Source organism: Equus caballus, chromosome 6 (assembly GCF_041296265.1).
Source record: "Equus caballus isolate H_3958 breed thoroughbred chromosome 6, TB-T2T, whole genome shotgun sequence".
NCBI classification, from domain to species: Eukaryota; Metazoa; Chordata; class Mammalia; order Perissodactyla; family Equidae; genus Equus; species Equus caballus.
Genome location: NC_091689.1, coordinates 80,054,228 through 80,069,380, shown reverse-complemented (window position 1 = coordinate 80,069,380; position 15,153 = coordinate 80,054,228). Strand labels below are relative to the sequence as shown.

At 40.6% G+C, this 15,153-nt stretch overlaps 2 protein-coding genes across 2 annotated transcripts in view; both read left to right on the top strand.

Annotated features, from left to right (window-relative positions):
- Positions 1 to 10,642: 10,642 nt before the first annotated feature.
- Positions 10,643 to 14,909, top strand: TUBA1A (tubulin alpha 1a). The gene is made up of 4 exons (XM_001504174.6): positions 10,643 to 10,784; positions 12,851 to 13,073; positions 13,215 to 13,363; positions 13,715 to 14,909. The coding sequence occupies exons 1-4, from the start codon at positions 10,782 to 10,784 to the stop codon at positions 14,693 to 14,695; spliced, it is 1,356 nt and encodes a 451-aa protein (XP_001504224.1). The 5' UTR covers positions 10,643 to 10,781; the 3' UTR covers positions 14,696 to 14,909.
- The window catches only part of LOC100059091 (tubulin alpha-1B chain), a 46,551-nt gene continuing 42,040 nt past the window's right edge, over positions 10,643 to 15,153 (top strand). The window contains exon 1 of the mRNA XM_070271321.1: positions 10,643 to 10,784. Within this exon, the coding sequence (XP_070127422.1) occupies positions 10,782 to 10,784 (3 nt within the window). The 5' untranslated portion in view covers positions 10,643 to 10,781. The remainder of the gene's footprint in view (positions 10,785 to 15,153) is intronic.

Below are 15,153 nucleotides of genomic sequence, written 5' to 3'. Positions count from 1 at the left end.
AAAAGTAAAATAAAATAAAATAAAATAAAATGTGTATCTCAGAGCATATATATTTTGTTAAAAAGAGTAGTTCAGTAAATGACTGAACATCAATCAGTGACCTCAAAGCATTGTCTTACAATACCTGGGATGTATTTTTAATATTACAGAGTACAGGAATTTATTCTGTTATTTTAGGTCTTACTTCTGGAATAGAAATTCATTAATATTTATCTCTGCTATACATATAAAAGTCCTTCCAAAAATAGATGAAACCTCAGTTAGCAGGATCACCACAGATAATTCTTACCATCAGTATCCAGAAAAAACTATTATTTACTAATATTGCATTGTGTTGACCAGAGTTTGAGAAAGGTTACGTTAAACTTTAAATAAAATTCCAAATTTAGTTGTGGGATCATATTCTTACCTCAGTGTTAACGCTGGAAGTTGGCCGAGGTGAATGCAGCAGATGGTCTTTAAAGGGCATACAGAGTGAGAGGCAATTCACTCAATGTATTGATCAGTACTGAGCCCTAAAATGAAACTAAGTATAAATTCAGCATGTCAGCATCATCATGTCCATCTCCTTGTTTAACTTTGGAGTTTGAAGTGTGTTTTTGTTAGAGAATTTAAGGGAAACCTACTTGCTTGAATTTATCCTTTCACACTCAAACCTGCATGAGGAAGGCAGCGTAAGGTAGATAGGTACAGTCATTTCACAAAGGATGCAGAGGCAGTGATGTGGCATAAGACAGTGAACACCACGGTGGAATGAAGTTGTGAAATTGACCCAATTCTGTGTGTCCGGCAGCTCCTGCACTGACCTCTCTCTCACGGCACTCAACACAAAGTATTGTAATAACAGTTTCCATTCTTGGGTCTTGAACTCCTCTGGGCCAGGAAACATGTTTTATGTCTTCCGTGCCAAGCCCTTGCTGTATACTTACTTCTTTGTTGCTAAATCCAATGAACATTCTTTTGTCCTTATTAACAACCCCTGTGCAGTATTTGATATTACTCAGCACTCTATCTTGACAAAGGACAGTCCTTCCTTAAGTCAGTTTTATCATCCACTAACCAGCAATCTTCTAACCAGTCTCCTTGCCTATGTTCCCCACATCCCCAACTCTGTTCTATCTATTCTCTCTGCACATAGTAGTCAGAACGATCTTTCTTGCTTTCTTTTTCTTTTTCTTTTTTTTTTTTTTGAGGAAGATTAGCCCTGAGCTAACATCTGCTGCCAATCCTCCTCTTTTTGCTGAGGAAGATTAGCCCTGAGCCAACATCCATGTTCATTTTTACTCTAATTTATATGTTTCTCTACTTTATATGTGGGACACCTGCCACAGCATGGCTTGACAAGTGGTGCATAAGTCCAAACCCATGATCCGAACTTGTAAACCCCGGGGCTGCCCAAAGCAGAATGTGCAAACTTAACCGCTGCACCACTGGGTTGGCCCAGAAGGATCTTTCTGAAATGCAAAGTTCATTAATCCTCTTTCCTGTAATGGCTCTCAGTGAGTTTGGAACAAAGTCCTTTCAAAATCAATTCTCTACACAATCCTCCAGGCTCATCACTCCCCAATCCCCTTTCCTTACACTTTATGTAACAAACCATAACAAACCACTTCCAGTTTCTGAAACTCACTCAGTTGTCCTTGTGTTTGCATGTGCACTCTCTTCCCCATTTGTACCTACTACTCTTATTTATTTTTCAAGACAGTCCCAAGTATCGCCTGTTCCAGGAAGCCTTCCTACATCCTCTACACATCACCCGGCACAGAGCTGGAGGTTATAGGTAATGTATATCTCTGCACAGGATCATGCCATGATTCTTTCTTGGGACTTTTTTTTTTTTTTTCTGCTTTATCTCCCCAAATCCCCCCTGGTACATAGTTGTATATCTTAGTTGCAGGTCCTTCTAGTTATGGCATATGGGACGCCGCCTCAACGTGGCCTGACGAGCAGTGCCATGTCCGTGCCCAGGATCCGAACCCTGGGCCGCCGGAGCGGAGCGCGCGAACTTAACCACTCGGCCACGGGGCCGGCCCCCTTGGGACTTATTAGAATGCATTATAGCCAATTAAATCTTAGCCAAAGAAACACCTATTAATACCTCAGATTATGCCTGGCCCAATATATGCACCTTAGTAGGCAATCAATATGAGTTTCCAAAAAGAAGAAACAAATGAGTAAATGTTTGAAACACAGGGTTGATCACCCATATGAGTTAATACTTGGGTTAAAAAAAGATTACAGTAATTTAGAAAATAATAAAGTTGAAATATGCATGAGCTAGAAAGAGAGAAAGCTTCCCATATATATATGGTGCCTCCATTTACGACAAAGGTGTCACTGCAGTCCAGTGAGGGAAAGATGGTCTCCTAATAGTGCTGAGTCAACTGGATATCCACATGAGGAAAAAAACTCTTGACCCCAAACTCATACAAAACACACACAAAAACATTAATTCTCATACGTATTGTGGAACTAAATGCAAAAGGTTAAACAATAAATTCTTTAGAAGAAATAAATCCTTTAGGAGAATATGTTCATGACCTTGTGGGTAGGCAAAGATTTCTTAAATGTAACTCAAAAAATGCTAACAATAAGGAAAAGGTGATAAACTGAACTACAGTAAAATTAAGAACTGTTCATCAAATGATACCATTAAAAGAGTGAAAAGGCAAGCTACAGAGTGGGCAAAGATTTTTTTTTCAATATTCAATCCAACAAAGGACTCTCATTCATAATATATAATGTACTCCTACCCATCCCCAAGATAAAGACAGGCAACCCACGAGAAAATATGAAAAAGATTTGAACAGGTATTTCACCAGCAAGGACATCCAAATGGACCACAAACATATGAAAAGGTGTCAACTTCATGAGTTAACAAATTACAGTTGCAGTGTGATACGTATTATTATAAACTCTCCTGAATGGCTACACTGAAGGAGGATGAGGAATAACAGAACTCTCCTACACTGCCAGTGGGAGTGTACATAACTACAACCCTCTGGAAAAATCTGCACTTTTCTACTAAACATATACATGCCCTATTAGCCCACAATTCCAGTCCTAGGCATATAGTAGCAGAAATATATATAGCAGACATTTATAAATATATCCACCCAAATACTTGGACAAGAATGCTTATAACAATGCCATTTGTAACAGCCAAAAACTGGAAACAATACAAATATTCATTAACATTGGGAAATGGATAAATAAATTATGGTATAGTCATACAATAGGATACCATACAGCAATGAGAACAATTTACAATTGCATTCAACAGTATGAGTAAATTTCACAAACATAATACTGAATGAAAGAAGACACATATAAAAGCGTATATTCCATTTATATAAAGTTCAAAAGGAGGCAAAATGAATTATTGTGCTACAAGACAGCCAGGATTATCTCTGAGAGCAGACAGTGGCTGGGTAGGGGTACGAGAGGGAGACCTCTCAGATAGTGCCAATGTTCTGTCTCTTGATCGGCATGCTGGTTATACTAGTTTGTTTGCAAAAATTCATCAAATTGTACATCTATATAGGCAAAAATTTATATATGCATGTTATCCTTCAATAAAGAATTTTGAAAAGAAAGAAGAAAAAAAAAAGAAAGCCTTTTCAGTTGGTGACCATAACTGCACCTGAATTGTGTTTCCCATTCAGTGACATAACTTGAAATTCTGGATTACACTTGGAGAATTCCATTCTCATCCCATACCACCAGCATATAATACTGTTGTCATTAGATTCCAAAGATACATCTCCACCCCTCCTGTCTTGACCTTGCTCTGAGCAGTGCCAATCTCAGATTCCTAGTGGCTTGCAAGACTTCTACCCCCAATCCCTCTATCACCTCAAAGTGTAGCATTCAGTTTGTAAGATGACACCAACTGATCGGTCCTGCCCTCCACACCTTTCCCACAACACGCACACAAATGCATTTTCTGCTCAGACTTGCAACTTCCCTATTTCTGTAAAGAGCACCACTACCATTTCATTCTCTTAGTTCTCCAGGCTCAAAACTCTAAGGGTTATTTTGACCCTTTCTTTTCTACCTCATGTCCAACCAATCACCACAGGGATTCTTCCTTGACATGGTCTCTTCAATTATCCCTTTCTATCCATTCCCACTGTAATTATGATAGTCTTAGACCTTCTGCTTTAGATTATTGCAATAACCTCCTTCTTAGTCCCCTTATCTCCAGTCTCTTTTCCTATTCCACTTACCTGTCAGATTAATTTTATGAAAATGCTGTTCTCTTTCCTTCACTCTTTTCTATAAGAACATAAAGGCTTCACACTGTCTACGGACTCAAGCCCAAACTCCTTCAGACCGGGGTTCAAAACACTTCATTAACTAGTTCCACTCTCCCTGTATAATGCATCACCCACAATTCCCTTGCATGCCCTAATCAAGCCAATTTCTTTACCCTCCTTGATACAGGCACCAGATCATCATCATACTATGTCTTTGCTAATATTATTTTTCCTATTTAAAATACTCACTCTACTCTCATTCCATTCAGTTAAGAGCCACCATTCCTAATGAAGGCCTCCACGATAAACCATAGGTCATAATACAAGACATTTTCCTTCCTTTGAAGTTTCTATAGCTTTCTACTCAAGACAGTACAGAATAAATTGTGAAGTAGATAAAATTTGTCTTCAGCATCCACAATTTCCTTTTATGTCCTTTACAATTTTACTAAGAAATTTTCAAAAATAGAGAAAATAGTATAATAAGCTCCATATACCCATCATTAAGATTCAACAATTATCAAGAGTTTTGCCACAATCTTTTATCTGTCACTTTTTTCCTTTTTTCTTTGCTGAAGTATTTTAAAGCAAATCTCAGACCGTATTTCACTTAACCTGCCATACCTCTGCATGCATCTCTAAAAATTACGGAAATTTTCTTAGATAACACTACCATTATCACATTTAATAGAATGAACAATAATTCGTTGGTATTATCTAATCAGCAATCCATATTCAAATTTACCTGGTTATCTCCAAAATGTTTTACATTTGGTTTGTGTGAATCAGGATCCAAACATCTCTTGTTATATTTGGTAGTTAGTCACCAAAATCTCTTCTAATCTACAGCAGTGCCCTTTCCCACCTTCTTCATCCCATTCCACCACTGACTTGTTGCAGAAACAAGATAATTTGTCCTATAGAATGTCGCATGTTCTGCATTTGTCTGTTTGCCCCCTTCTTTTTTTTTTTTTTTATAAATTTCCTTCCAGTTTATTTTTTTTTTTGAGGAAGATTAGCCCTGAGCTAACATCTGTTGCCAATCCTCCTCTTTTTGCTGAGGAAGACTGGCTCTGAGCTAACATCCGTGCTCATCTCCCTCTACTTTATATGTAGGACGCCTGCCACAGCATGGCTTGCCAAGCAGTGTCATGTCCGCACCGAGGATCCAAACCCGCAAACCCCGGGGCCGCCGAAGCGACCGTGCGCACTTAACTGCTACGCTCCCGGGTGGCCTCCTGTTTGCCCCCTTCCAATGTCATCTGACTTGTTCCTCTATTCCCTGTATTTTCTGTAAATGGAAGTCAGCTCTAAAGGCTTGATTAGATTCAGCAAAATTGTTTGTTAGATCACTTCATAAGTGATGCTGTGTGCTTCCTATTGGATCACCTCATAGGTTCACAAGGTCTGGTTGTCCCAGTTTTAGTGATACTAAGATTGATCGGTGAGTTCAGACGGTAAAGGCCTAATCCTTCCATTTAAAAATTCCACATGAATACTTCATCTGAGTTTTCATCCACTGACGATCTTTGCCTGAATAAATTATTTCATTAGGGGATGTAAAGGGTGATTTTTCTAATTCTATGATTACTTTCACATTTACTAGTTGGCATTATTCTGTAAAAGAATGATTTCCCTAATTAACTAGGGTCATTCGGTTACCTTGAAATACAGTTTGTACAGGAAGTGCAGAACAAATGTTCAATTCTTTATTTGACTATCTGATTGCCAGTGTGTAGAGTATGGAATTGGTGCCCTAGTTACTTCCAGTGGTGCAATGATAGCAGATGACGTTTTTTTTTCTGAGGAAGATTTGCCCTGAGCTAACAACCGTGCCAAACTTCCTCTATTTTTTAGTATGTGGGCTGCCAGCACAGAATGGCCACCAACAGGGCAGTGAATGTCCGTGACTGGGAACCAAACTTGGGCCGTCAAAGCAGAGCATGCTAAACTTAAGCACCAGGCCATTGGGGCTGGCCCTCAGATGATTATTTTTAATTCACTTTCTTCTCTTTTTTATTTTTCTTTTCCTTTATGGGGATATCTTTATGAACTCATTAGTTTACTTTGTTAAAATGTTTTATTATAAAAATTGCATAAATACAAAAATGCATAAAGTATAACTTTACAGCATAACAAATAATTATAAAGTGAACATCCAGCTTTTATACCCCTTTGCCTCCCTTCTCCCTATGAACACCAACTCTTGGGAAATTATCTGAACTTTAATGTAATTTAAAATCAATGTGTCCTCTCAGAGATTTTTAAGTATAAGATTTACTTCTATTATGGAACTGAAACAGCTATATTAAGGATTTGAGATCTTCATCTTAAAACTAACAGGCAGCCATTGGTCTGCTTTAAACAGTGGAGTGATATGATCTGTATTACATGACATGATCTGTGATACATATCATAATAAGATCACTCTGGTTGTTGTGTGAAGACTGGACTGGGGGTAGGAGTGGATGTAGAAGAAATCTAGGAGGGAATTGAGGTTGTCCAGGCAAGAGATGATGTACTTACTAGACAGGAGGCAGTAGAGATGGAGAGAAAAGAATAAGATTTGAGAGATGTTTAGGAGGTAGACTTGACAGGACTTAGTTACTGATTCTATGGTGGTCAGAATAGGAGAGGGAGATAGCAAGAATATTTCCCGTTTCCGACTTGAGAAACCAGGTGTATGATGCTCCATTTACTGAGCAAGAGAACCCTGTAGGAGGTATATGTTTGTGAGAAGATAACTAGTTCAATTTGGGATACCTATGAGAAAGTCAGCCAGAGATTGGAAGTTGACTATACAATCTGGAACTAACAAGAGATGTCAGGAAGTCATGGGCAGGGGCTGGCCCCATGGCGTAGTGGTTAAGTTCACATGCTCCACTTGGGCAGCCTGGGGTTCGGATTCCAGGTGCAGACCTACACACCACTCATCAAGCCATGCTGTGGTGGTGTCCCATATACAAAGTAGAGGAAGACTGGCATGGATGTTAGCTCAGGGACTATCTTCCGCAAGCAAAAAGAGGAAGATTGGTAAAAGATGTTAGTTCAGGGCCAATCTTCCTCAAAAAAAAAAAAAAAAGTAGTCACGGGCATATGGAAAGGATTTGCAGCCTTGGGAATAAATGCACTTACCAGCCACTAGGAGTGAATGAGATCACATAGAATAAAATGAGGAGAGTGTCTAGGGCTGAACCTTGAGGAACTCCAACATTTAAAGATTAGGAAAGGAGGAGGAACCAGCAGAAACAGAAGAAATAAAAAATGTAGGAGGGAAACTCAGAAAATGTAGAGTTTTTGAGGCCAAAGGAAGAAAGTGTCTCAAGAAAGAGATAATAGTCAACTGTGACAAAGTTTATCACAGGTCAACAGGAACTAAAAAATGTCCAGTGGATTTAGCAACAAATATGGAGGGCATTTGGTTTCAAGGAGTGGTAGGAGCAGGATCCAGACTGGAATAGATTTAGGGATAAATATAGGAGGTGAAGAAGTAGGAAAAAAAGTGTTAGACAACTCTCTTGTTTCCTACATAAGTTATGATACATGGGGTCATGCAGTGGATTCTAGCAGGCTCCTCCCCACGTACATACAAACACATGCCGTTCTATATATACACAGATGTATGTATGTATCCTAGATGCATATACCTGTTTTATTTCTACAATTAGATTGGAAGATTCTAGAGAAAAGAGACAATGCTGCTACCTCCGAATTCCCTATGCTATCTAGGATGGTCCAGGGCAAACTGTAGACACTCAGTAAATGCTTATTGAATAAAAAAGGTAAAATATCTTATTAAATATCTTTAAATTACTGACTATGAGATATTTAATGAAAATATGCACAGAGAGAAGCTGTTCATTTAATTCAACAAGTATGTATATAATGACTAGTATATACTAGGCACTTTGCCAGGGACTAGGATTCACATTTTAATGGAGAAGAGGTATAGGCGCAAAAATAAATAATTTAAATTCCAAAAATATTATAAAAGAAAAGACGTTTTATGCTAATCTTATTGTGGACAAAAATAAGTCCATTAGTAAGATGTTAATACACGTATATTGATGTAAGTTAAAGAAACTGGCAGTAAAAATAAGTGAACAAGCAAAAAGAACGTCTTTTGCTTTTCATAGTTTGCATGCTATTAAGTCAGATAATGAGGAACAAAAGGAAAAAATTGTTATCTCCTATTTATATATTTAAGATTATCAGTACTCAAATAATCTATTTCTGACCTAGATTTTAGTGTTACTTATGCCCAAGGGGAGAAAAAAAATCCTCATTTACATAAGGAACAGAATGGCTCTGAGATAGAATTACAAAGAATCAACTGCATGAACATGCCTCTCTTTTATTTATTCCTCTGTAAATTGCATAAAGAACTGAGACTACTGAGGAAATGCTGCATTACTTTTATATTGCAAAGAAAATAAAATTCAAGGCTGTGCCTCTCATTCTTAAAAGGAGATTTACCATGGTCCAGCAGTGTCTGATTTATTTCATTATTAAAATTTTGAAAGAAGTACTTTCAATGAGCTACTTATTAATCCTATACTTCCCTATGCCATTTAATTCTTATTTTTGTTAAATGTACTTCTGGGTTCAGAAAGAAACTTTCAAGTCACCCTTAATTTTCCTATCTCTTTTCTGAAATACACTCTGATTTGCTAAAGTGATGGAAATAAGATGATGTTGAAGAATATTTTTCCTATGAAATATGCAAGAAGTAGATGAAATTATTTGTGTGTTGGGTTTTATTTTTTCCAGAGAAGACTACTGCAGCAAATTAGAAGAAGTAAAGCAGAGCTGTGGATAGCAGGCGAGAAAAATCCATGGCCGCCATTGTCACGCCACAACCTGCAGCAGCTGTCTCCTCAAGTCTCCCCCTCCCATACCCTGCTCTGCCTGCCAGCCCAGGAGGGATGAATGGGCTCTGCAGAGCACTATAAATGGTGCCGCAGACCATGACAATCTGTTGCTGAACACCAGAAGGAAAAATTATCTGCCAAAATACAAATTTTCAACTTTGGTGGCCATAATAAACCTCCTTACCTCTGAAATTTCATTAGCAATGTCAGATGGCACCCAGTCCAGAGTCTTATTCTGCATAGCCCATCCTTGTTGATAATGGAGCCTTTCTAAATAGCAAAAGAATGTTACTGCAATCCATTTTCTAGGGGTGAAAGCAAAGCCTTTTTGACCCAAGAGGCAGTTGAGCAACCACCAGTCTCTAGCTGAATAGCAACTGCGTGAGTCTGCTTACAGTTCCCACAGTTTAAAGCCCAATCGCAAAGGAGATGTACCAAGTTCACATAAGAACCACATAAAAAAGAAATGCAGTTATTGAGCCGACATCAGACAGTTGTCTGTGGAAGGAGGCAACATTACAAAATGGTCTTTTTACAATACACAGCTCTCTTCTTAAATTTGGTGTCTCAGTTCTTTTCCTCTTTCCAGAAAAGAGACAATGCAGAAAATAAACTGCATGCACAGGTAGAACTAGCTTCTGAACTCAATTCTTCCTCCCTGTATTTTCTCAATTGTATATCAGGAAAGATGATTCATTTTAAATGAATATATTCATAAAATAAATTACATATTACATACATATATTACATAGGCTTCTGGTAAAACAGTATTTCTAGTAGACTATTTAACTATGATACGTTCATTAGATCTTAATTATTGCCATGTTAAAACTACTTGTGTGCTTCCATATTTAGTACTGTTATTCATTCCATCTTCCATTTTTGTTTAGCCATTTGGAAGAGGAGTACAAAAGAAGGTCTGAAAATAAATTACTTGAACCCGAGAAGCCATTTTGCATGGCTCTATTATTGAACTTTTCTTAAATATAAAAAAAATCACATTTACCCATTTTAAGCATAAGCCATTTTAAGCACCATTCCCATCTTCTCTCCTACTTTATTTTTAAAGCAGTTAAAGACGTCGCATCCTCAACGAATGTAGTCGAGTCTAGTATACTTTGAGGGAGGGGTTGGGAGGAATTTTTCATTAAATATTTCATCTCAACACAAACTCTACAATTAAGGGATAGAAAAAAAACCCCTACACTGGTGATTTTAACTCTGCCTTGAGGTTTAAGCAATGTAAAACCATCCGACCCCAGTTCCCTTTCTTTCCTTCCCCCCCCCCCCCCCCAACCCCACCCCATAATGGATGCTCGGCTGACTGTTTTTGCACAGTCTCTTTGTCTGAAGGATGCAAACAGTCTATGGATGCTAGGGAAAAAGGGGTGGGGGAGAGATTACCTCATCCCATGTCGCTTGCACCAATCACCACTCTCCTGTCGTGGCTTCTCTGGGCAGATCGAGGGGTCTGGACCAACAGGAAAAGGCCCCAGCCCATCCCCATGGTGACCGAGTTGTATATAGGGAGCCGCATCCGCCCATGTGCCGCAGGTTCTCTTACATCGACCGCCTAAGAGTCGCGCTGTAAGAAGCAACAACCTCTCCCCTTCCTTTCGGCCGTCTGCTCCGCAGCCGCAAAGCAGCAACCATGGTAAGAATCCGTTCTCTCGGCTCTTTGTGTCCGTTGGGTGGGGTCGGTCCCCCAGGATCTACTTGGAAAATCTTAAGACCTTTTTCCTTTACAACTTCCTCGGGTAAGGGTAACCTTATGCTTTGTTTGCGAGGTTTAGTTTTGCCCCAAATCCGTGAGCCCGGCGGCCGCCGCAGTACAGGGTGCCGGGGCCCAGCCAGAACTGCGCCCAGGGCGCAGCAGAACCGTGGGAAGAACAAAGGCAGCGCGGAGGGAGTTTTTGTTCTCCGAGCCCTTCAGCACCTCAGGCAGCCCCTGTGTCGGTGATGAAAGAGTCTGTGGCAGGGAATGGCGACCGTGGCGTCGCCTGCTTGGCTCTCGCGTCTGTGCGCACGGCATCCGTGTGACGCCGAGGGGCTCTTTTCTTCCTCGCGTTGCTCCCCAGGGGCAGGGAGAGGAGGAGTGGTCCAAAAAGACTGGGCGTCGGTGGGTGTAGCGGGGAAAGACAGGGACAAAGCGGAGCCTCGGATTAGTATAAAAAGATCCCTCCCCGGCTCGTTGGCATTTTAGAAAGATACCCGTATATTAACGGGGGAAAATGGTTAGTTTCTGTTGGAGCCCATGGCAATCGGCGTCAGGGCGGCGCAGGGGCGGAGTTGTTTGTTTCTGGCTTCTCTGGCCTTGGAGCCACTGGGCGGGGTTCGCCCTCGCTAAACCTCCCCTGTCAGAAGACTTAATAAAAGCCTTTCATCGTTGTGGAACTGTAGGTGTCAAAAGGTTTATCATTCACTGTTAAAACTTGGATGAAATATCTCTTCTTGAGGAGCAAAATCACAGTTCACTTGACAAGCCCTTTGAAGTCTGGTCTGGGGTCGCCCCGCCCTGACTGACGAGAGAGTGTGAGTGCCTGTCTGTCTGTCTGTCTGTCTTGGCCGCACGTTCAGCGAGGGAGAAAGCCCACTTTGTGACCTAGGGTACCCTAATGCTCAGGACCCAGGGAAACGCCCTTCCTTTCCCCCCTCCCCCCAAATATGTCCGTGAAGAGACAATGGATAGACAATGGAGGTTATAGACATAAACACCATAGAGAAGAAAACCTCTATTGAATGTGATGAATATGAACATTCTGTGGTAGGTAGAGAATCTCAGAAAGAAAATACTATTTTGTTGTTTTAAATAAATATTTTATTATCCTTTCAGTTGGCTTTTATTCTTTGTTTGGTAGCTTCTCATGTGATATTTGTTTCTAATTTAGGAACTGTTGTTTTAAAGATACTAATAATTTTTCAGTTTTTTGCAGTGGAGAAGATTCTGAAAAAACTTTTTTTTTTAAAGTAATGAAATTGCCTCAGACAAAGAAGACTTATACTCTGTGTCCAGCTGTCTTTTGTTCTAGTGCATCTTCCTTAATTCATTTCAATTTAGGCATATGGTCCCAGCCTGGGTCAGAGGAGGAAAACTGGCAGAATAGCAGAATGAGATCATGTAGGCAGTTTCTGGAAATAGAGCTTGCTCTGTTAAATAATGTAGCAGACAGTACAGGCTAGCACCAGGCACAGCAAATACAGCAATGCAGCAATGCAGGAGGCCGCTCCTTTGGCTTCCAACCTCCTAGTACGAAGGACTCTGCAGATAGACTGCAGAAGGGTGTGGCTGCTAACCTCAGCTGCAGTACAGATGTCCATGTTGAAATACCAAGTCATATTTAGAAGAAACGCTCATCTTTATTTAAAGTGGAAGGAGGTAGTAATATTGATTTCAATTGATTAATGATGGAATTTAATTTACTTCATTTTACAAAATCTGAGCTTTGAATATTTTAAATCTGAAAAATCTTCTATTCAAGCATGGCTGTGGGAACAATGGACTTGTACCATGTGCTAAACAGTGCAAAATTATTCAGACCACACCCATCTGCAGCATTTGTAGCACGTGCTTTTCCTTAATCATTTCTATTGTGTTAGGGATATGACCAAAATAAATTTGAAGAATACCTGTATATTATTAGAAATATTTTTAGAACTTGACTGGAAATTCAAAATTCTAATACAACCTAATTTTACAATTTTTCTCTTTCTTTCCCACAGCGTGAGTGCATCTCCATCCACGTTGGCCAGGCTGGTGTCCAGATCGGCAATGCCTGCTGGGAGCTCTACTGCCTGGAACACGGCATCCAGCCCGATGGCCAGATGCCAAGTGACAAGACCATTGGGGGAGGAGATGACTCCTTCAACACCTTCTTCAGTGAGACCGGCGCTGGCAAGCACGTGCCCAGGGCAGTGTTTGTAGACCTGGAACCCACGGTCATTGGTGAGTTGACCACACTAACCCGAGTGAGATCCCAGGGGTCTGGGACAGGAGGTCTGCCCTGGGGCTCCCTTGATGCCCTGGGGTTGGGCAGGCTTGTGCAGGTGGTTAGTGATGGGTGGCTGCTTTGTCTTGCTCTTCCAGATGAAGTTCGCACTGGCACCTACCGCCAGCTCTTCCACCCTGAGCAGCTCATCACAGGCAAGGAAGATGCTGCCAATAACTATGCCCGTGGGCACTACACCATTGGCAAGGAGATCATCGACCTCGTCTTGGACCGAATTCGCAAACTGGTATGTTTATTCTCAAGAATTAAGTAAATAATGAACCTAAGGAAGACATCTGAAATAGCCTCTTTTTTCCAAACAGAACTGAAATGTAATAATGAGTGAAATGAATTATTCCTTTATAGTTTTTAAAAAGTTCATTTAAAATGTGAACTATTTGGTGTCACTTTATAAATATTAATGAAGTTATTTTTAATTAAGAAATGCTGGGTAATTCCAGGAAGGGCTACATTTTTTTTAAAGTGTTTCTTGTCAAAATAAGATCCTATCCTTGGAATTGTTGAAAAGTGAAAATATATTTACTATGATTGTATACAAAAAGCAATAACTTGTTCTCTCTTTCCTCTTTTCTAACAGGCCGACCAGTGCACAGGTCTTCAGGGCTTCCTGGTTTTCCACAGCTTTGGAGGGGGAACTGGTTCTGGGTTCACCTCCCTGCTGATGGAACGTCTCTCTGTCGATTATGGCAAGAAGTCCAAGCTGGAGTTCTCCATTTACCCAGCCCCCCAGGTTTCCACAGCTGTAGTTGAGCCCTACAACTCCATCCTCACCACCCACACCACCCTGGAGCACTCTGATTGTGCCTTCATGGTAGACAATGAGGCCATCTATGACATCTGTCGTAGAAACCTCGATATTGAGCGCCCAACCTACACTAACCTGAATAGGTTGATAGGTCAAATTGTGTCCTCCATCACTGCTTCCCTCAGATTTGATGGAGCCCTCAATGTTGACCTGACAGAATTCCAGACCAACCTGGTGCCCTATCCCCGCATCCACTTCCCTCTGGCCACATATGCCCCTGTCATCTCTGCTGAGAAAGCCTACCATGAGCAGCTTTCCGTAGCAGAGATCACCAATGCTTGCTTTGAGCCAGCCAACCAGATGGTGAAATGTGACCCTCGCCATGGTAAATACATGGCTTGTTGCCTGTTGTACCGTGGTGACGTGGTTCCCAAAGATGTCAATGCTGCCATTGCCACCATCAAGACCAAGCGTACCATCCAGTTTGTGGATTGGTGCCCCACTGGCTTCAAAGTTGGCATTAATTACCAGCCTCCCACTGTGGTCCCTGGTGGAGACCTGGCCAAAGTACAGCGAGCTGTGTGCATGCTGAGCAACACCACAGCCATTGCTGAGGCCTGGGCTCGCCTGGACCACAAGTTTGACCTGATGTATGCCAAGCGTGCCTTTGTACACTGGTACGTGGGTGAGGGCATGGAGGAGGGAGAGTTTTCTGAGGCCCGTGAGGACATGGCTGCCCTTGAGAAGGATTATGAGGAGGTCGGTGTGGATTCTGTTGAAGGAGAGGGTGAGGAAGAAGGAGAGGAATACTGAAGTTAAAATGTCACAAAGGTGCTGCTTTTACAGGGAAGCTTATTCTGTTTTATTAAACATTGAAAAGTTCTGGTCTGATCAGATAATTTGTATGTAGCAGTGTATACTCTCATATACAATTACTGACTTTGCTTTAAAACATGACGCTTTGTTACAGACCCAAGCTGTCCATTTCTCTGATGGGTTTGAATAAAGTATTCCCTGTCTTAAATGAGTTCAGTCTTGTGTTTTCTATTTGGGTTCTGAAAGTTTTCATGTATTTAGGACACTGAAAAGAATAACTGTTGACTGTAGTTTATACATATACTGTGAAGTGACTTTTTAAATTTAAATTATCAGTATATTATTATTTATAAAAAATATACCTAAAGATTACCATTAGATAACATCCATGCCATTCCTAAGTTTTGACTTAAACTGCTAATACTTTTTAGAATCGATATTTGCTGATGCACCAC

What these genes read in the sequence shown, in the direction of transcription:
- TUBA1A (XM_001504174.6), top strand. An exon ending in CCTGGAACCCACGGTCATTG is followed by an intron (nt 13,074 to 13,214) that starts GTGAGTTGACCA and finishes TTGCTCTTCCAG; the next exon opens with ATGAAGTTCGCACTGGCACC. An exon ending in TGGACCGAATTCGCAAACTG is followed by an intron (nt 13,364 to 13,714) that starts GTATGTTTATTC and finishes CTTTTCTAACAG; the next exon opens with GCCGACCAGTGCACAGGTCT.